Source organism: Leptodactylus fuscus, chromosome 4 (genome assembly GCF_031893055.1).
Source record: "Leptodactylus fuscus isolate aLepFus1 chromosome 4, aLepFus1.hap2, whole genome shotgun sequence".
Taxonomy (NCBI): Eukaryota; Metazoa; Chordata; class Amphibia; order Anura; family Leptodactylidae; genus Leptodactylus; species Leptodactylus fuscus.
In genome coordinates, this window is record NC_134268.1 from 174809330 (window position 1) to 174831164 (window position 21835).

At 41.6% G+C, this 21835-nt stretch overlaps 1 protein-coding gene across 1 annotated transcript in view; it reads left to right on the plus strand.

The window, feature by feature from the left end:
* The window catches only part of RFTN1 (raftlin, lipid raft linker 1), a 262249-nt gene that overhangs the window by 87911 nt on the left and 152503 nt on the right, over positions 1-21835 (plus strand). The window contains exon 3 of the mRNA XM_075271433.1: positions 10665-10851. Within this exon, the coding sequence (XP_075127534.1) occupies positions 10665-10851 (187 nt within the window). The remainder of the gene's footprint in view (positions 1-10664; positions 10852-21835) is intronic.

Below are 21835 nucleotides of genomic sequence, written 5' to 3' on the forward strand. Positions count from 1 at the left end.
TAAGAAGTAGAGTCTGACAACTTTAGTGGTGCAAAACTATTCACATAGGCGACCCTTAATCCCTCTAGATCTTGGTTTCTCGCTCTGGCAGTTAAACGTTCATATCTGATGAAGGTTGGTGTTTGTAGTAACATCGTAGACCCCGAAACGCGTTATCTGTGTATCAATAAGAGTCAAATCTTTTGCTATTTCCGGCTTCATTTGTCACTATCAAAGGAATGGGCGCACACCGGGTTTTGCTTATGTGGAATACATTGGATTCTACAGTATTGCAATGGGCTCTTATTGTAGTATAATGCTAGTATTTAGTTATTACATACTGTAGCATTTACATAAGGTTAAGTAAGAGAAGTAGAGTCTGACAACTTTAGTGGTGCAAAACTATTTACATAGGCGACCCTTAATTCTTCAAGGAGTTGCCCAGTTTCAGCAAATAATGCTCGCCAGAGGTAGCCTGACTGCCATTAGGTACCGAGATGAGATCTTCAGACCTCTTGTGAGACCATGTGCTGGTGCGGTTGGCCCTGGGTTCCTTCTAATGCAGAACAATGCCAGACCTCATGTGGTTGGAGTGTGTCAGCAGTTCCTGCAAGATGAAGGCATTGAAGCTATGGACTGGCCCGCCCGTTCCCCAGACCTGAATCCGATTGAGCACATCTGGGACATCATGTTTCGCTCCATCCACCAACGTCACGTTGCACCACAGACTGTTCAGGAGTCGGCAGATGCTTTAGTCCAGGTCTGAGAGGAGATCCCTTAGGAGACCATCCGCAACCTCATCAGGAGGATGCCCAGGCATTGTAGGGAGGTCATACAGGCACGTGGAGGCTGCACACACTACTCAGCCTCATTGTGACATGTTTTAAGGACATTACATCAAAGTTGGATCAGCCTGTAGTGTGCTTTTCCACTTTAACCCATTTATTCCTAGAGTTCCATTATTGGGAGTTAAAAAATGAGGCAGATTTACTAAGACGGTTTAAAGTTGATTGTATTTCTGTAATGCACTATGGAATATGGTAGCGCAATGTAAGTAAGCAAAAGAAATAAATGAATTTCCAACTTTTAGTCTTAGATCTTATTCACATAACAGTGAAATATGGCATGGCTGTTTTGACAACAATGACTGTTAGTGTATTGACATATCCGTTACTTGGTTTTTTTACAGACAGAAAAACCAGACAAGCTCTATCTTTGACCATTCGATGTACATATATACTCAATAGAGATAAATGGATCCTTTCTCAAGAGATGTAAAGTGGATTGTGTTCGAAAGATGTTTTGTGTTGGGTCAAAAAAAAAGACTTAAAAAATTCATCAGTTTTTGTAACTTTCATTAAAATGGATACAAAACAGATGACTCTCAGACAGCAAAAACAGACAAACCGGAATGGGGTGGATGCATAATGGGCATTAAATATGGACGTATACATCTGTTTTTCACTGACATTTCTCCTGATAAAAATAGAAAGCTCATGTAAATAAGGCCTTTTAATGTGACAGATTTATCACAGTGGCTGATGCCGGATGATAAATATGGTGTGTATTTAGACTGTCTAGTCTAGGTCTGTGCCACCTATTAGTTGACATGCTTTGAGCCACAATTATGGTGCAACATTGGAACACATTGTCGCATCTTAAACCATGACCCTTTCCCATTAAGCCATGCTGCTTTCACTCTAATTTTACTGCAGTTTTTTGAGCCAAAGCAACATGTGGATTGAGCAGTATAAATGTTCCCTGTTAGGATAACAGATGCCGATCTGAGCTAATAGTGAGAACCAGTACTAGATCCTCAGATTTAAATGGTTAACATGGTGCCGTGTGTTCAACACCATCCGGGCCACACCAACTCCACAATGGTGTTCACCAGAGCCTCAGATGGTGGGGATGGAATTGGCTGCAATGCCGGGTGGAGTGGCATGGGTCAGGAAACGCTCAACACAGCGCACCACAGATCACGGTAAACCAGACACTGAGATCTCTTACCAACAGACATTTTCAGGTAGCAACGTAGGTCCAAGGATCTAGAAGGCTGTGGTGGGTGGTCATCTGGTGGCAGCAGAGAATTATGCGTAGTCGTACGGTCCAGGGTCATCACCAAGAGGGAAACGCAGTACAGTGGGTTAATCCAATGGGAACATCAGGCAGGCCGAGTTGGTAACAGGAATGGGCAATCAGTACAAAGCGGTAATTGAGGAAGCAGAGGTCTAGAGTCAAGCCAGAGTCATAAACTGGAGGAGGCACAGTACAAAGTCAGGAGGCAAAGGCAAGATCAGAAGTAAAGGCAAGGGCGTCAGAAACACAGGTAATCAGAACACAGGAGAATGCTTACTACCAGGACACTAGTTCAACTGAATAGCCAGGGACGGGACCAGAGCCCATCTTAAATAGGCTCTGGCCCGCCGCTAGGCCAAAAACTGGAAGTCCCCTGTCCGGCTCAGGAGGAGGCCAGCAACTCCCACACAACGTTGTGGAGGTTCTGGCCTGTTTCCCAAGACCCGCAAGTGAAGGACCCGGGAGCGCAGTAGGGGGACGGCCGGCAGCCTCCGCACAGCGCCACAGAGGCTCTGGCCCTGCTCCTGACATTCCCTTTCTACGTCCCATTCCTTTTGTATGTCGGATTTGCCTTAAAAAAACCTTAGCAAAATCAACAATAAAAAAAAGCAGCTTTACTGCAACACTGCGTTTCCATAACATGGGGTCTTAGCCTTAAAATAGATATGATATTTTATGCTAAAATATGTCAACAAATATGAGAAAACCCTGCAGACCATAGTAAATGTAGGCCAATGTTTTCTATCCCTGATGGCATTGCGCACACATTGTCTTCCATATGTATTCATTTGTATCATACCTAATTACCTTTTATAGAAACAAGATATTTTCTGCGGAATAACATATTTCACCCAGTACTATAAATAAAGTTTCAAAACTGAGTCAAAATGTTCACACCTATTGTAGGTGCTGCTGAGCTGGGGAATTTGCTGAGTGGGTGTATGCCTATTGTATTATTCATATGTTGAAGGTATGGTCACATGACTGCCCCAATTTTCCATCTCTATTGTAACGTACTGTAAATGAATGTTGTCTTCTATACTGCTATGACTTGCGCAGCTTTCTTCTGATAACTGAATTACTTCTGTTAAGCCAGTTACAGATAACTTTGGCGGTGCGGGGACGCTCTGAGCGCCCTGACTGCGCTACTTGCTTCCTTCAAGGTGTTTGACAGGTAATTAGGCAGATTCTGAGAATTGCACTAATCTCACTACTTGTTGGCCTTAAGTAAGAATAATAGAAAAGGTAACTTTGCAGCGGTATCCTTACTTACATTTCCAGTGCTTGTGGCAAGGTATCAGCTAATGAATTATTTAGTACAGATCGTTGGATCATCACCGGCAAGAGAAGAAATAAGGAGAGACATTTGGCAGTTGTGACTTCTGCATGAAAATCTTCAATTGCAGGATGAAAAACAGTCACAGATGTTGTCATTAACTCCGCGAAATCAAGAGAAACGACATGAAATATTCACAACCGCTGGCTCCATTATTTGTAGCTGACATTAGTTATTTTAACCTTTCTAGAAGTAAGAGTGAGTTGTTCTACCTCTCCTGTCTGTGATTCCCCCTGCTAATGAATGGAGCACTGAGAAAAAAGTTGTCTGTACAGCAGGTCAGACATGAGGTTTAGTTCTTGCCTGCGGCGCATCAATGTTACCTTTTATGTCATCTACCGTTTTTATTTCTTTTTAATGAAATGGCAGAGCCTACTGCGTCTTAGTTATTATTAGGGACTTTGCAGATGATCAGACTGGTTTGTAAACATTTGTATGTTAGATCGCGCCCCTGCTGTACTTAGATGTGACCGCAGGCTGCAGGACATACATGTCCTTATACACAGCAGGGGGCACATTGGTCAAACATGATGCAGAATTGCTTTATGGGAAAATCTGCAGTGCATTCCTCTAAAACCTGTGTGGCGAAAACACCTGGAATTAAAGGGGTATTCCCATGAACATAATCATGTCTGTATTTGTAGATAAATAAAAGTAAAACATTTTCGCAAATATAAGTAGTTAAAAATTCTGCAGAGTTTTAGGGCTAGTTCACACGTGGGCAAAGGGGAGTTTTTTGACAGTGGATTTCGCTTCAAAATCAGCCCCTTTACAATGGAGCCCTATGTGAACAGCTAGCTTTTTTTTTTCCGCTAGCTTTTTTTCAGCTAGCAGAAAAAAGAAGCGACATGACCTTTCTTCAGGCGTTTTCCGCCTGAAGAAAGCAATAGAAGTGAATGGGAGGCAAAAACCGCGCGGTTTCCGTGCGGTTTTTTGCAAAAAAAAACACGCGGAGAAAACCCGCTAGCAGTTTTTTCAGCCCATTCACTTTATGGGAGGGGAAAACAGCCTGGCTTTTTTTGGAAGCGGTTTTTACAAAAACAAAAAGCTCCAAAAAAAAAGCTTGGCAAGGTCAAAAAAAGCTTCCTAATTAGGAAGCTTTTTTTTCAGGACCAAAATAAGCCAGGAGGTTTTTACGTGTGAACTAGCCCTTAAAGGTTTCCTCTAACCATCTTAGTGGTGACAGTCTGTTGTCTTGATCGGTTGCCAATGGATACGACCACAAATGCAGTAACTTTCTATGTCAGGAACCCAGCCATGATTTTCTTATTGTAGCTGGGGTATCAGGCAGGGACACTACATGTATCAGAAGATATCCCGGCCACAATAAGGAAATCTTGGCTGATTTTCTGACTTTAGAAAGTTCCTGCATTCATGGTCATATCCATTGGCAACCGATCAAGACAACAGACTGTGACCACAAGATATTTAGAGAAAATCTTTAAAACTCTGCAAAATACTAAATTACTTATATTTGCAAAAATGTCTAACTTTTAATTATCTACAAATTTAAAAAGAATTATGTTCATGGGAATACCCCTTTAAGTGGTTTTTGCGTAGATTTAATTTTACGTTGCAATGGTTAAAAGTCACTGATTGAAATGCTGCGAATTTTTGTTCGAACATGTGGGTGAGATTTGTAGAAGTCTGATCCACAAAGCTGCTAATGTAAATTGTAACAGGTTAGGCTGAGTTCACATCTGCATCAGAGTCTCCATTCAGAGATTCTGTTGTAATTTCATTGCCGGATGAAAAAAAATACTAACACTACTTTCTGTCCAGTAATTTCAGGTGAAAAAAATGCACACCCAGCGGACCCCATTAAAGTCAGTGGGATTGCTCAGGCTCCGTTCATGTCTGTCATAGAATGGTTCCAATGGTGTTCATTTTTCCATTCTTGTGGCTCGCCGATGGACCAGAAGAATGGAAAAATATATGCAGATGTGAACCTAGCGTTAGCTGCTTAAGGTTTGTTCACACAGAGTTTTTTACAGGCTGAAAAAATCTGCTTCAGAAATTCAGAAATCTTTTTGATGCGTCTTTTCACATTGTGTTTTTTATGGCATTTTTCATCTGAGTTTTTGTCATGTTTTTTTTTTTCATGTACACTGTATGGATCTGGGAACTTCTCTTTAAAAAAAAAAAAATGCTTGCAGTTTTTACAAAACCTTTTTCGGCATCCCGTTGATTTCAATGGGTTTGGAAGTTGGAATGCGCCTGAAGACAGGTCAGGTTGCTTTTATTTTTCCTCTAGCTGAAAAAATCAACTGATTTTAGAGGCAGCCTTTCTAGACTTGATTGAAAGCCTAAAACCACCCATGCACATTAGATTATCATTGTTAGAACCTGGCAATTTAGCAGGACTTGCCTACTATAGAACATATAGGGAGTCCTCCTTACTCTTCCCTGACAGATGGTCGTAGGGAAGTGAAAAATAGGGAATATTGAATTTCAATGCCAAATTTTAGTAGAAGGTGCCTGGCAGAGACTTTCTACTCTCTTCCTATGCAGAACGCATTCATGCTCTGCCATTACAAGGGGGGAGTCAGGCAACAGCACACCTTTAGGCTCCATTAATACCTGCATTGTGACTTTCGTTCATAAGTGTAATGACACAAACCTTCCAGGGTTCATTTTTTCTGATGGGACTGTACATACATACATAGGCCTTTAGTCTAAGGATACATTCACACTTTTTTTTATTGATGTTACATGACAACATAGAATTCACTGTCAGTAAAGGGGGGGCTATACACATGATCATTATTGTGACGGTCTGTTACTATGGACTGTCAAAATATAGGGTATGTGCTCGTTTTGGCCATTTTCACTGATCCCTGCATACACTGAAATGTACAGTATACGGCCTCGTTCACATCTATATAGGTAAATGCGGACCCATGCGGACTCCCCGAATGGACTACTGAACGCATTTGCAAGCAGTATGCACTAAAAGCACATGGATCCCCATAGACTATAATGGGGTCCATGTGCTTGCTGCTAGATCTCTGCAGGGAACATGCGGACAGGAAAGTACAGTAGTTCACAATCTGCTTTCCTGTCCGCGTGACTCATGCGGAGATCTTGTAGCAAGCACACCGACTCCATTATAGTCTATGGGGATCCGTGTGCTTTCACTGCACACCGCTTGCAAATGCATTCGGTAGTCCGTTCGTGGGGTCCCCATACAGACTCCCCAAACGGATTACCAAAGGCAGATGTGAACCAAGGGTAAGGAATCTGTGAAAATGGGTGCTCCAAGGATGCAAGATTGCCATTAACAATGGTTGTTTTTCACAGAAATTTTGCACTCTTTCATGTGTATCTAGCCTAACACCAATTTCTTACATATTTTTTAAATGAGAAACTGGAGTAAAAAGAGAAACGCAACCAAACACATGGAAAACACAATGGTTTAACCCTGGTGGGATTTCTAGAGCACAATGCTGCATGGAAGCTCTACTAACCACTGAACCAGCAAAGAGAATTTATCAAGTTAGACTCATATAGAAGAGGTTTTGCAACTTGTTCTTTTTAGTGTTGCACTATTTTGTATTTTTACATCACTCCCTCCAATTTTGGAGAGTGGCAGAGACAGCAGATGTGGTTAACCCATTTAGCTATCTGTATACCACATGTATAACAGGCAACTTATTAAGAATGGTTGTAAATTCATTGCAGACTGAGACTTACATATGCACCAAATGTATCAAACACTGTGTGACATTTGATAAATTTGGCATAATTTGGCACAGGTTCGGCAAACCTGCTAAATTCCCCTTTATGATAAATTCCCTCAGTGTATTTGTGGTGTTCTGCGTGTTATGAGATCAGATTTTCCAGCCAATGCTGTAGCCGATGATGATCCTAAAAACGTTCCTCAGCTTTTTGATACTCTGTTCTTTGTATCCTTGTTTTAGTCATGGTAATAAAAAATGCTTTTTCAACACTATGGGCCAGAGCGTTACCAGCTCTGTATGGAGACATATGGATAGATAATTTGATTGACGGGTGTAGAAAATCGTGTCTACTTCAGCTGTGAAGATGTCGCTTTATCCTCAGAAAACATCTCAGTATAACAGCGCTTCATATGTTTGTTAAAAATATCTCCTCCAGTGTTTGGAACACATGTAGGGCACTTGTTTGAGAAGTTTTACTAGGACTTTAGTTATAATCATGTGGTCAATTTCTGTAGGTTTGTGGGATGGTGTCCAAGTTTTTACACTATAGTTAGGCGGCTCACCAGCTCCAGACGTGATATGCACTCATAATGCTGCGTGATGCCAGAACTGCTAATATGGGGATTACTGTAATAAAACACTCCGGCTACAATGATATAATTGTGTCCCTTGTATGTTATATACACAGGTTTACTTTACCATTTATGGTCAGTAATAAAACATGCAGTCACACTGTAACACAAAGTCTGGCTTACATTTATATGGTGATAGAAATGTCAAGTGAGTCTTATAAATATCATTGAGGTTCTTTAATGCGTTGTAAATTAATAATTCATAGTCCTTGTACACACATATACACAGTCACCTATCATTCCATTAAACCACCTGCCTAATATCAGCTACATCCCATCAGAAAACGGCTTTGACCTATGAAGACATGGAACAAAACTTCTGAAAGTGTCCAAGATCTTTTAAAACAGTATTCCAATATTTTTATGGCTATATCTGTAGGATATGTTATAAATGTCTGATAGATGTGGCAGCTTCAACTAATTTTGGAAATTCCATAGAAGTGAGTACAGAGACAGGTACATGCAGGGCGTTCTCTTCATCACATTCATCATTTAGGGTGTACTTAATCTGCAATGATGTTTAGGTAGGTGGTGAGTGTCAAAGTAACATCCACAAAACTGCCAAGATGCAATATTTCTCAGTAGTACATTGTACAGAATATTCCATTGACTTGCCTTCTTTCTATGGTGCCATCTTCCCCGGGACAGCGATGCCCCCCTTGACATCCACTTGATTTAAAAAAGATCATTGTACAGTTACGATGCTCATGTGCCCATCATAGGCTCTTTTGGTGGCTGACACTGGTGGCACTTTGACCATTTACAGCTGCGATGTCCCACAGGGTTTCAATGCCATGCATGTTCAGACACCTATCCTAGCATTCTGTGTATTGTATGTAACCTCCAAATGTAAAGCACCATGGAATTAATGGTGCTATATAAATAAATAATAATAATAATAGCAAGTATTAACTTTATTAGTAACTTGTGCTAGAATAGCGCTGAGGTACAGAACCACAAAGGGTAGTCTTTATATTAGTGATCTTTGGCCATCCATGACCCTGTTGCAGGACAGAGCTGGCCCTTTTAATCAGCCCGTCAACTCTATTTCTGTCCCTGGCTGGTATGCTACTCCCCCAGCAGGCCACACCGAAGAAGATGGCTGATGATACCACAGAGTTGAAAAAGGCCGTAAGAAGTGGCCCCTGGACTCTAAAGGCCCTCAGCCTCCTGAGCAGGTAGAGCCTGCTGTGGCCCTTATCTAGGTGATCTGCCAAGCCCAGCTTATTATTGAGGAGCACACCCAGGTACTTATAGATCTTGATTATCTCAACGCCCTGGATGTCCACCAGATTTGGGGCACTCTTCCGCTTACTACTACTACTACTCCGCTGCCCTATATGCATTTGTTGGGTGCATAATACATTTGCCATTTATTATTTTCAGACACACAAATAGAAAATATTTTTTTAGTGCACAGTAGCCTATATAGTCATCTAATCCAGTGGAAAATTCTAGCTTATATTTAGCAACCTTTGAGTGTTTTAGGAGAGAGTCCATGTCAACCCCAGAAGCCATGTGACTGTGGAAGAGAAAGAATAAAGGTCATTAGAAGTAGATGTTATATAGAGCAATGAACAAAGATGTTGTGTGAGTAGGAGATGAACCTCTAGTCACGCCTGGATACAGTAGAATGAGATTTGGGAATACATTGGAGAATATGTTTCTTTAAAAGAATGTTTATGGACGGCTTGTACAATTCTCAGTGGGTTCAAGCAGCTCTATTAATGGAAGAAAGAAGCAGAGTGTATTTCCATTTAGCGAGTCAATGGAGATCACATTGTCCTACTTTTTAAATTGGGAAGTAAAAATATCTTGTCTTTTCTATGGCTTTACGTATTGTTTATTTATTAGCTGACTAGTAACATTTTGTACTGTTTGCTTTCCAGTTCAGCTGTAATTCAGATGTAAAGATGTAGCATGAATTATTGCTGAGGTTTCACTGTAAAGATAACACTGACTATCTACATTCACCATCACTCACCATGTAACAATCTCTGTTGTCGTCCCCCCTGACAGCAACTTGTGGCACCCAAATATGGTTTTAGCAATATTGTGGAAACTATTTTTTAGTTAAGGATGAATTATACAGGTTTATTTAGTCCGTGAAATACAGACTGTATGTTGGCTATATTTCTCGTACCCTACCCTAGACTCCAATGCGGCTACTGAAAGTCACAACACGCCCATACACATTGGATGGTTGGCCATTACCCTTGAATACTCAGGTTTGACCAACAATAGTGTAATGTGTATGGCCAGATTTATTGGGTTTTTTGGGTTTATCACTTGATGACTAATCCGGGCTTTTCACAAAACCAAGCAGAATGTTGTACATTTTATAGCGGCTGTGCTTTGTATCGCAGCTCAGTCTCATTAAGGCCAGGTTAACATCTGCACCGTATTCTCCACTGAAGACTCCACCACTGAAACCACCAAAAATTTGCAGAATGAAAAGTCCTGCATGGATGACTTTTCTCTCTGCCACTTCCAGTCTAAAAACGGCAGAAACCCGATGGACACCCGGCATCCAATTATAGTTATTATTATTATATTATAGATCCCATTATAGTCTATGTTGTCCACGGGTAACCGCTGTTTTAGCAGTTTTGGTTTCTGTCATTCGTGTTCCCCAGTGGACCCAAACGATGGAGACCCATGTGTGAACGTAGCCTCACTTGGGAGGGAGCGGTGAACAGATCATATGATTGATAAACATGATGTCACCAGACCTGTGAAGTGGAAGTGACACTCAGGCAGCACCTCTGCTGCTCCAACTAGCTGATCAGTGGGGGTCATGGGTGGTGCTAAAGCCTGAAAACCTTTTTATGAACTTATGGGAGAAGAATACATAGGGCTACAAACAATGAATGACAATAACTTTACAATCAGTTACTATATTATTATCTCCCCAGACCATGATGTTATATTTATGATGTTCTGTCTTCTAATTTATAGCCCAGTTACCGGGATCATCTGCTGTCCGGATTGCCTCTTTGCGTGATCTACCCGAAAAGTTACAAGAGCTGTACCAGCAGGGTTTCACAGTGGTGGCAATACACCCCTTTGTTCAGTCCAGTGAAGGGACTGAGAGGATTCCTCAGGAGGAGATGTTCCGCGTGGTCCTCATAAAGAAAACCGAAAGGTTAGTGACTATTGTTTCTATCATAACTTGGGTGTTGTTGCCTTTAGTAAGATGTATATTCACAATGGCAGAATGTGTATTTTGTGGAGAGAGGAGACTTCAGACATCTTCTGCACTGGCCATAATAAGATTGGCCAATAAATTCAATATGGCTGTTCCTTTTCTGACCAGGGTCTGCTCACATCCATACACATAAGATTGCTAGCCTATTTTCCTGACAACAAACTCCTGGTAGATAGACAGGCATTGAATGAATACTCCAAGCAAAACTGATATTCTGGCCAAAAGGCCAAACTGAAGGTTCTGGATTTTGTATACTTAGGGTAAGTTCGCACTATGGAATTTTTGCTGCTAAATCTGCCCCAGAAATTCCATGTCGCATTCATTTCAATGAGTGGCAGATAATTTTCTGCAAACTGAAAAAAATCAACCAATGGAAAAATGTGTCCTGCCCAATCTTCAGGAGGAGTCCATTGGAATGGAAGTGAATGGGAGCAGGCAGTGTTTCTGCCGATGGAAAGCAGATTTCCATGGCAGATTGTCAATGGTAGATCTTTTTTGCAAAATTCACCTTGTGTACTTATTTTATGTTTCTTATTTATATAGCACCATCATATTCCGCTGCGCTTTACGGATATTGTCAGTGACTGTCCCCCATAGGGCTCACAATCTACATTCCTTATTATTACGTCTTTGGAATGTGGGAGAAAACCCATGCAAACACGGGGTGAACATACAGACTCCATACAGATGTTCTTAACCTTAAAGCAAAGGTGATTTCTGCTGCTCTACCTGGGAACAGAGGGAGAGAATTTGAGCTGTATGATATATATCTCCTTATTAGACAACTTTCTCTGTATTAGGAGGCATTCACACGGGCTAACGCGGCGTTGATTCTGGCACGATAACTTGTGTAAGAATCAGCACTGCAAACAGAATCCCATTGACCTCAATGTGTTACGCGCATTAAACGGAACCCATTGAAGTCAATGGAATTCTGTTTTGCAGCGCTGATACTTACGCGAGTTATCGTGACGCATTATTCCATGTGAATGCCCCCTTAGTTTGTGTACACAGTAGGCTGTCAGTCATCCTGTATGGGCGGAGTAATCAGGACTCTTATTCTCTTCTAGTCCTGTGAGAATTTATTTCACTTACTTTATCAGTTGGATGGGGGTTGGAATCCCCCAACGGAAACCAAGCACTAGTGTGAACCCAGACTTATTGTGTATTATTTTAAGAGTGATTGACAAAATCTTTGTGACCTTCTTTGCACCACATAGACATAGAGAAAAAAATCTAATAAAGAGCCACAAAATGTAAATGCCATCTGCTTAGACCAGGTTCTTATCTGGTCTTACAAATAGCCCTGGAATATTCAAGTGTGGAATAGGACTTAAGTTAGGTTTCCATAGTGTGGCAACTGCATGCAACCTAAACATGGGGCATACGCTGTAACCAATGGCCAAGCAAATTTAATACCCCATAATTCATAGAAACATTTGCCAATGTGGTGGATGGAATTTTGGCCATGTGCAGTTGCCATACTGTGAAAACCTAACCTGGATGTCCTAGTAAGGACAGAGTCTCAGAATCCACACTGTCACCTCCAGGGTCATTTGAAGTCATTGTAGATGAGGAGAGTAACATACAATTCATTTCTTGGTTCTTGAAGTAACACATTTTATAAGGCTGCTACTTAGTATGCACTGCTAATAACTGGTTAGCAATGTGAATATTATGATGATGAACATTAGCCAGACTTGCTCTAAGATATGAAATTCTATTTTGCTTATCTTCCCATCCCCCCAGTGACAAGTTAATTATATTAAAATTAACCTTTCACTGTAGTATATTGTAGTGTTGTATATTAGCATGCTACTTCTTGTGTATTCATCAATCTTCCGTACAGAAAGCTCCCAGGCTCCGCTGCCTCCCCGAAGACGTAAGCAGGCACCCTGATTTTCTGTTCACAATACACACTGGTTACCTGATCCTAGTTATGCTGGGTTCACACCAGCGTCTGGACTCCGTTATCAGGTTTCCGTCTTCTGTCATGCCGAGTCCAGCTGTGAGCGCCAGTGAGCGTTTTATGCTCTCCGCAGCGAAAGCGGATTTTTTAAACAGGACACAGAGTACTGCATGTCCGACTCTGTGTCCGGTTTAAAAAAAAAAACAGTTTTCCCGCGGAGAGCATAAAACGCTCACCGGCGCTCACGGCCGGACACTTTTCAAACCTAAAGGGAACCTGTCACCAGATCTTGGGGCATGACACTGTCCCTAGGAAACTGGGGGACTTTTGAAGTATTGCCCTTTTACAAAATATTAAGTTTAAAGGTTTTTTTTTTTTCTTTTGATATTAAAGGCCTATGCTTAGTATAGTCATTATATAAATCATTATATAGTCAGATCAGTCAGGTTCAGGCACCTGCCCCCCCCACCCTAACAGCTGTTCTCACCAGAAGCAAATAATTCTGTTTACTGTGTAGTGGCCATGCTGAGTTACTGCAGCTGATCTCCAATACAAATGAATTCACTATACAGGGAACAGGGCTATCTGCTTCCAGCTCTGTTCTCTGTATAGTGGCTGCTAAGAACAGGTTATCAGTGGGTTGGGTCATCAATATCATTTGTCTGCAAAACCCCTGTAAGGCTAAAGCCCCAAGTAGTGTTCCACAGCAAAAAAGTGCTATGGAAAAAACCACAGCAGCAACGCATCGCAGTTCTTCCTGCAGTGCTTTTTTTTTTTTTTTTTACAAAAATTGCACAGAGGTTTCTTCTGTGGACTTTATGCTTCATTTATACCTATATGTCACCCAACTACAGTATGTGAATGCACTCCTAAACTGGGCATACATTTTTGCACAGTATCTTGCCTAACTTCTCCATACACATGCATTCTCTACTAGACCAATTGGTGCATGTGTACGTCTATACTGAACTGGAAAAGGGGTGAAAACTACTGCCAGACTCCACTGGTAGGGGCTTGTTTCCAAGAAAACAAATGCAGTTGAACTCTCCCCTATACCTGCTGTCTAAGGAGACATTATGGATGATTGGTGAAATCTGCCGGTTGTGTATGACATTAGAGATAGTCTTTCATACTTGCTTCATGTTTAGTTTTGTGGGTGTATATATATAGCTACAGTATATGTATAGATATGTGTGTGGGTTGTCATGTCTTTTCTCCTTTGTATTTGTTCTGGCTCTGTTTGGTCTATAATTATTCCGAGTACTTAGTCTAATTAAGTCTTCGTTATATAATGCCTGTACTGTACATTTACACTCTTATAAAACTCTGTAACATATGGTTGTTCCTTATCCTTTGTAACTTGGAACGCCCTGTGGCTCCTTTACTAATATGAGTGAATTAAACCAAGTTGCGACCTAAGCGTGCTGCGACTATGACTTCAAGTCACAAACAGATTGAGCACTTCTGTCCCAGTACCTTTAGGCTGAGGCCCCACATTGCGGAAACGCGGCTTTTTTTGTTGCATATTTTTTTGCGTTTTTTTTGAGCCAAAGCCAAGAATGTCTACAAAAGGAATGGGGAATATCTAGGAAAATTTTTACACATCTCACTTGTGCTCAGTCCACTCCTGACTTTGCCTCAAAAAATCGCAACAAAATCTGCAACAAAAAAAGCTGCGTTTCCGCAATGTGGGGCTTATGGTTGCAGTGTAACTCCATTCATGTACATTAGTAAAGGAGGTGCAGAGCAACATGGCAATCTTTGGAGTCACAACAAAGTCACATTGAGTAGAAGATCCGACCAATGAGTGTGGACATTTTATCTGTGCCTTAGATTGCCGAGGGTTCCCCATTGTATTTTCTATTGAGGTTGTATAGTGTTCAGGATCCTGAAGAAGCTCCTGTTCTCAACATGTGAATGATTTTCTTGTGTTCCGCAGCTTTTTCTGATGGATATGTAATGACTTGTTATATCTATATAGTCTTCTACAATCTATATCTACATTTTATTTAATGTTTTATTCTGGAATGACATTTTGGGGGTTTGGAAACCAATTACCAGTTTTCCATAGAGGTCAGGTCTCAAAGTAGGGTAGGTCGTTGTCTCCTTGCCATAGTTTTTATTAATACAGCCAGTTAGATTTTGTTGGCTACAGTTTTCAGGGGATTTGCTTTTTATGACTCTCATCAGTTCTGTATGGCCCATACAAGTAATGGAGATAGTCATAAGCTTTTAACTCTGGGGATCTACATGTAAACATATACTTGGGCTGGAAAATATTGCTGCATATCCCCCTTATTACTTGCGGTGATATGGTTAGGGTAAAACTATGCAGATAGAAAGGAATGCAATGTCTGGTGATTTGTAGATCCGCCTGCCCAGCGCCCCGTCACATACACGAACTATCATTAAGTGCTTGGACCAGAGCTCGGCTCACACACAGATTGATTTACTGGTCTGCTCCGTGCAGCGGATTGTGGTTCTGACTCATATCAGACACTAAATCAGATAAATCTCTTTTGTTGTGTTTCATTATGTCTTAAAGAGAATGTGTCACCAGGAAATAATTTATTCGATAAATCACATTTTTTATGTTAAACATTTTTTTTTTTTTCATTTTAGGTGGTGTTTTTAATTTTCCAAATTAACAGCTATATTTAAAAAAAATTCTAATAAACTTTTCAATTCCAACTCTTACCACTAAACTTAAATCTTTCTGTGACTTCCTGCTTTCTATAGAAGGTCCAGAACAGTATTGGAAATCGCAGCGTGACAGCTGCATTATTTTTCCGCAGTGTGTGGATGGGATTCTACTTTGCAGGGACTTTAAAACACCACGTGGGGCTTCAGCCTAAAAATAAAAAAGTATGCAGGGACTGTAAAATGCTGCATTTTTTTCCATGGTGTTTCCACAGTGCCCAAATGCCCCGTGGTTATAAAGCATGTGGGTTTTATTGACAGCTGTGAAAAGCGCTCCACCAAAAAAGAACAAAAAAAACCATACACCACATGTGAATAGACCCATAGACTTTCATGGGTTTTAAAACCAACCATCTGTTATTCATAGTCATGTGAACACAGCCTAACCCCACAATCACACGAGTGAATTTCAGCCTTGTATGTTGGTGGCCTGAACAGTGTGTCGGGAGAAGGACTCATAGCTTAGTAGTTATCATCATGTATCAGGCACATCCCTTACCACGCCATGATGTGCCTAGGCAGGAGACTACACCAGGTAACGTAGATTTCTATCATCATTTACACCACAAAACTTATTTTGTGATATTCTTTTACAAGATATCTATTCTATAAGTCAGTGTGTGGCTATCCAATGACTGTGTTGTGAGCTGAAGCCTGTCGAGAGATTTACTAGCATTTATGGAATTCTCATGAGAATTTGGAGCCCTTAGGGTAAGTTCACATGGAGATTTTTGGTCAGGATTTTGAGGACGTATTCACCTCAAAATCCTGACCAAAAAGATGGCTCCCATTGAAATCAATGGGAGCCGTTCAGGAAGCAAGGTGCTCATTCTTCAGGCCTTTTCGCCTCGTGATTCGGCCTGAAGACACTTTCCTCCTCCCGACTAGGTCCATTCATTGGGCCTAATCCGGAGTGGAGCACGCGACTGGATGCCTATGCACTGCACCAGCATTCAGCCACGCACTCCGCTCTGGATTTGGCCCAATGTATGGGCCTAGTCGGGAGGAGGGAAGTGTCTTCAGGCTGAATCGCGAGGCGAAACGGCCTGAAGAATGAGCACCTTGCTTCCTGAACGGCTCCCATTGATTTCAATGGGGGCCATCTTTTTGGTCAGGATTTTGAGGCGGATACGGCCTCAAACCCCGTGTGAATTTACCCTTAACCAGCTTTGAGCTAAGGCAAATGAGTTTGTGTAGTCTCATAACGACAGCCCTAACCCCCAGTAAAAAGTTAAGAAAGGTGAGAAATAAAACTGTCTTATGGCCTCAACTTGTTTTAAGGTAGAATCTTCCGATCTCTGCAGGATTGGTTTCTATCAGCCGTTATTGCTGGGGAAGTCAAATCTGTTGATATACTTCCAGGGAAGCAACTCTGTCTGCATAGCGGTTGTTGTGGTTGGTTCATGGTCCATGTTGATTCTTTAAAATTATTTTGCGAATAACAGCATTGTGACTATGTATTTGAGTTTTAGACTAAGCCACATGTAGCAAAATACAACTATAAACTCACAGTTTGTCCGGCAGCGCTTTTTGGAGAAAGTACACAGAGTTTTATTCTGCGGACTCTTTCTGCTTCCTTTATACCAGTGTTTCCCTAGGAATTATTGACATACTGCCATTTCCAAAACCACAATGGTTTTGGAATCACAGCGTGTCCACAGCGCATGTTTTTCCGGACTGTGGGATGGAATTCGCTAGAATCCCATCCACTATACAATGACTGTAAAATGCTGCAGTTTTTTCCACATAAATTTCCGCTGCAGGCAAATCTTGGCTTTTACGCCACATTATACCACTTTGACAAGTGGGTGGTGAGCTGGGCGCGCTTAGATTTATACCAGATTTATCAATCTACTTTTTTTTCAATTTCATGAAGTCATATCCATTTCCCACAGTCATGACCACTTGACAGCCAAGCCAAAAAAAACATGTCTAAGGCTAAGGCCTCATATGGCGAGCCGCAGCCAAAAAGTGCTTCAGGAAAAAACGTGGTGGAAATGCTTCATGGTTTTTCCCACAGCGCTCTTCACGGAATGTCCATCGAGTGTTCTGCTTACATTATACATCAGCATTTCCGTAGGTATAATTGACATAAGATAAGATAAGATAATCCTTTAATAGTCCCACAGTGGGGAAATTTCAGTATGTTACAGCAGCATGGTAATACAGATACAGGATAATACACAGTAATATATTACAGAAGTAGACACACATAAGCTGAGAAGAGAAGATATACTAGAAGTCCATAGCAGCTAAGGAACAGATTAGAAAGAAGGAAGACTTCATAATCATTAGTTTTCTGTGCGGAGTGATCTTCGCTTGGTCTGATGTAGATTATACAGCCTGATTGCGGTTGGAAGGAAGGACTTGCGATAGCGCTCCTTCTCACACTTGGGGTGAAGCAGTCAGTCACTTACAGTGCTGCTAAGTGCCATCAAGGTCTCATGTATGGGGTGGGATTTGTTCTCCCACAAGGAGCTCACCACGGACAGTATCCTTCTGTCACCCACCACCTGTACTGGGTCCAGGGGGCTCCCCAGGACAGAGCTGGCCCTTCTGATCAATCTGTCAAGTCTATTTCTGTCCCTGGTTTATATACTGCTCCCCCAGCAGGCCACACCGAAAAAGATGGCTGAAGCAACCACAGAGTTGAAAAAGGCCCTAAGAAGTGGCCCCTGGACTCCGAAGGCCCTCAGCCTCCTGAGCAGGTAGAGTCTGCTGTGACCCTTTCTGTGCAGCGCCTCCAGGTGATCAGCCCAGTCTAGTTTATTATTGAGGAGCACACCCAGGTTCTAAGTCCTGACTATCTCAATGCATGTCCCTTGGATCTCCACCGGGGTTGGAGCACTTCTCTGTTTACTAAAGTCCACCACCATCTCCTTGGTCTTCCCAGCATTAATCCTGAGCTGGTTCTGCTGGCACCATTCAACAAAATCCCGGTTTAAGTCTCTGTATTCCCTATCGCCGCCATCAGTGATAAGGCCTACTATAGCAGAGTCATCGGAGTACTTCTGTAAGTAACAGCTGGATGAGTTGTGCCTAAAGTCAGCAGTGTACAGTGTGAAGAGAAATGGGGCAAGAACTGTACCTTGTGGTGCCCCCGTACTACAGATCACAGTGTCAGACACACAGTCCTGGGCTCTCACATACTGGGGGCGGTTTGTCAGGTAGTCTAGGATCCAGTAGGACAGGTGATAGTCCACTCCACCAAGGTTCAGCTTCTCCCTCAGTAGCCCTGCTGAATGTTGTTGAAAGCACTGGAGAAATCAAAGAACATTATTCTCACAGTGTTCCCGGGTTTCTCCAGGTGAGAGAGAGCTCTGTGAAGAAGGTGGATGATGGCGTCATCTACCCCAATGCCCGTCCGATAGGCAAACTGGAGGGGGTCCAGAGCGGGGCACACTAGAGGGCACTGGTTTTTGAAATTGCAGCATGTCTGCTGGGGATATTTTTCTGCAATGTGTAAATAGGATTAATTATAATCCTATCCACTCTGCAGGTGCTGTAAAACATTGCGGTTTTTGCTATGGCGTTTCCGCCATGGCAAAATTGCAGCATTTACACTACGTGGAGCCCCAGGCTAAAACAAATAATAAATGCATGAATATTATTTTGAGGCAAATTTGTGCTATATTCACATGACCATGGATACGTCACATGACTATTTTTCCTAAGCCAGAATTTTGGTGCTTTTAGCTTAGTAAATCTCAATCAATCTGTCAATGTTTGTTTTTAATCTATCCATTGTAGGACATTAGTTGGGGAACTAAAGATAGCGTATGTGAGCTCATCTCAATATTTTAGGCCTTAGGCAGACACTAGGGAAAAACTCAAGATCCATGTGTTCAGCCGCCAAGTACTAGGATGTCTTTTGGTGTGTGTCTGTAACATGTGGTTGGATGATCACACGCACACACATGGTAACCGAGGTCACCTCCATTGAACTGGTGATCATTTTCCAACCACACTTACCATCATGTCTAGTAATGATCTGATCTTTGGGAGCTTCGTAATTTTTTTGGCATTGTCGTTATTTTGCTAACATTTTATTTCCTATTCCTAATTACAATATCTGAGTATGTGAAGACAGCTATAAGTAAAGGCCCCCGATCCTTAGATGAAGACAGCGACCATGTGAGCATCCTATCAGACCAATACAGGAAGATTGTGGTTTCCAGCTCGGCTGCATATGAAACAAATTTCATACATTGAAGTATGCAGGAGAACGGATTTTTAATGAAAACCAAATGCTGTGCACCATGCCTATCCTGCATAAGAGGAGTGCGAGGATTCCAGCGTGCCCACATTACAATGACTGCAGAACTCTGCGAGTATCACATCCAGCTGCTAATAGTTTATTTGCTTCACAGCCATAACTGCAAGCAGCTGAGCAGGAAATGACGCGTAAACTTAATTACAAGAAGCAGCGTGTTGTTTCTAGTAGGAGTTTGCCTGAAGAACAGAATCTACAGTATCAAAGTTTGCACTTCAAGCTGTCAAGGGTCATGTTCGGAGGTATTCTGTGAAAACGGATTCATGTTCATACCAGCCCTTCAAAAACCTACTAAATAGATTCTGACAACAAAGATCTAGAAAGCATTCATATTGCCAAAGAATAAGAAGTTCAGGGTGAAACTCGGTTGTGTAAATCTAGGGTTAGGTTCATTAAACGGCCATCTGGTTAATGGTAAGATCATCCGTACAACCAATCCCACCATCGACATAGACAACTAAAATGCCTGATCGGGGGCTGTGTAGTTATTTAAAATAAGAAGTGCAAAGAGTCTGTGTAGGGTGATTGTTCATCGGTCCCAATAGTATAATGTCCCCCTCCAGTTGTCCCTATAGTTTCTTGTTTCCCTCCAATTGATCCCGCAGTTTCATGTCCCCTTTAGGTTGCCCCCATAGTGTATATCAAACCAAGAAAAGAAAAACTTAAACTCTGCTTTCCCCATTCCCCTGTTTTCTCTGCTGTCGGAAGCTTCAGGGAACAACAGGTGTGATGTAAGTGACGTCACTACATCACAACTACTGCCATCAGGACACCAGGAGCAGAGACAGTGGCTGAATGGTGATGCAGGAAGCAGACAGCTCCCTGCTTCACCATTGTACTCAACTCAACTGGAACAGTGGGACAGCACTTTCAATGCAGTACTGTCCCAAGGGTGTAAGGGGGCAAGTGCACCATTGGCCCTATAGTTAAAGCAGCCCTGCCAGTGGTGACATGTGCATATATGGCTTGTAACCATTGACGCCAAGTATTGTATGATCATGTGAATGATATATGTGACATCATCACTGCAATGGCAGCAGAAACCCTGAAGTGATGGCATTAGTGCCAGAGTAGTATATAACAGATTAGGATAGGTTGTTTCTCTATTGTAACATTTTATGCCGCTGACCATTTTTTAATCCCCCAAACCCCATTTAGGTCTCAACAAATTTACCGGCCATAGATTTATTTCTATTTTTGAGCTATGTTGTGATGCCGTGCCCAGGTTAATGGAGCCATACTTGCCATTATCCTTTTTTTATGACCGTAATCGACAGCTTAACAAGCCAGACTTACTGGAAATTGAAATACTGGAACAAATGTTTACATCCTCCGAAAATATTATGGCTTTGTATCAAGGGAGAATTGACTGACTGGGGTTTTTAATGCAATATTTTCAGTCTGGGAGATGAGCTTTGCTTTTTGAACAGCTGATGCTAGTAATATGAGCTGATTTGCTGTAAAGTAATAGCCTAGCATATGCTGGCCTTCGAGAAACCATAAGTAATTCATGTGTTTTATGTACCCAAAATCAGCGAAACTAGACGCAAACACAATATTGTGAAAGTAAATAATATGTACTGATTGTATCGCATAGTGGAAGATGGGATAATGTTATAAGGAGGTGGAAAGCAGATACCAAAACTCATATGGCCATTGCATGATCCAAGATGGTCCCAGCATCCTGGTCACTGTAGGATCTTATTCTAAGTATTCACACCCATGACCACTAATATAAGAGCACTCCTCCATATCACATATTATGCAATGTATTGACATGTTACCATTGGGATCCAATTATAGCCACATCAAAATGACATCTGAAAAACCACATGGAGTTTTATTGCAGTTTTATTAAACAATTGTTGGCTATGCGGTTTTTACAGTAATACACATTTATTGTACATTTTGTCTGTAATAACTGCGCAGTCGGTCACTACATTGCAAGCCACAGTTTAAACAGCATCTCATCCGCATTGTTTGAATACAACCATATAATATCTTGTTTTGCTACTATTTCTAAGTATTTCTTTATTAGG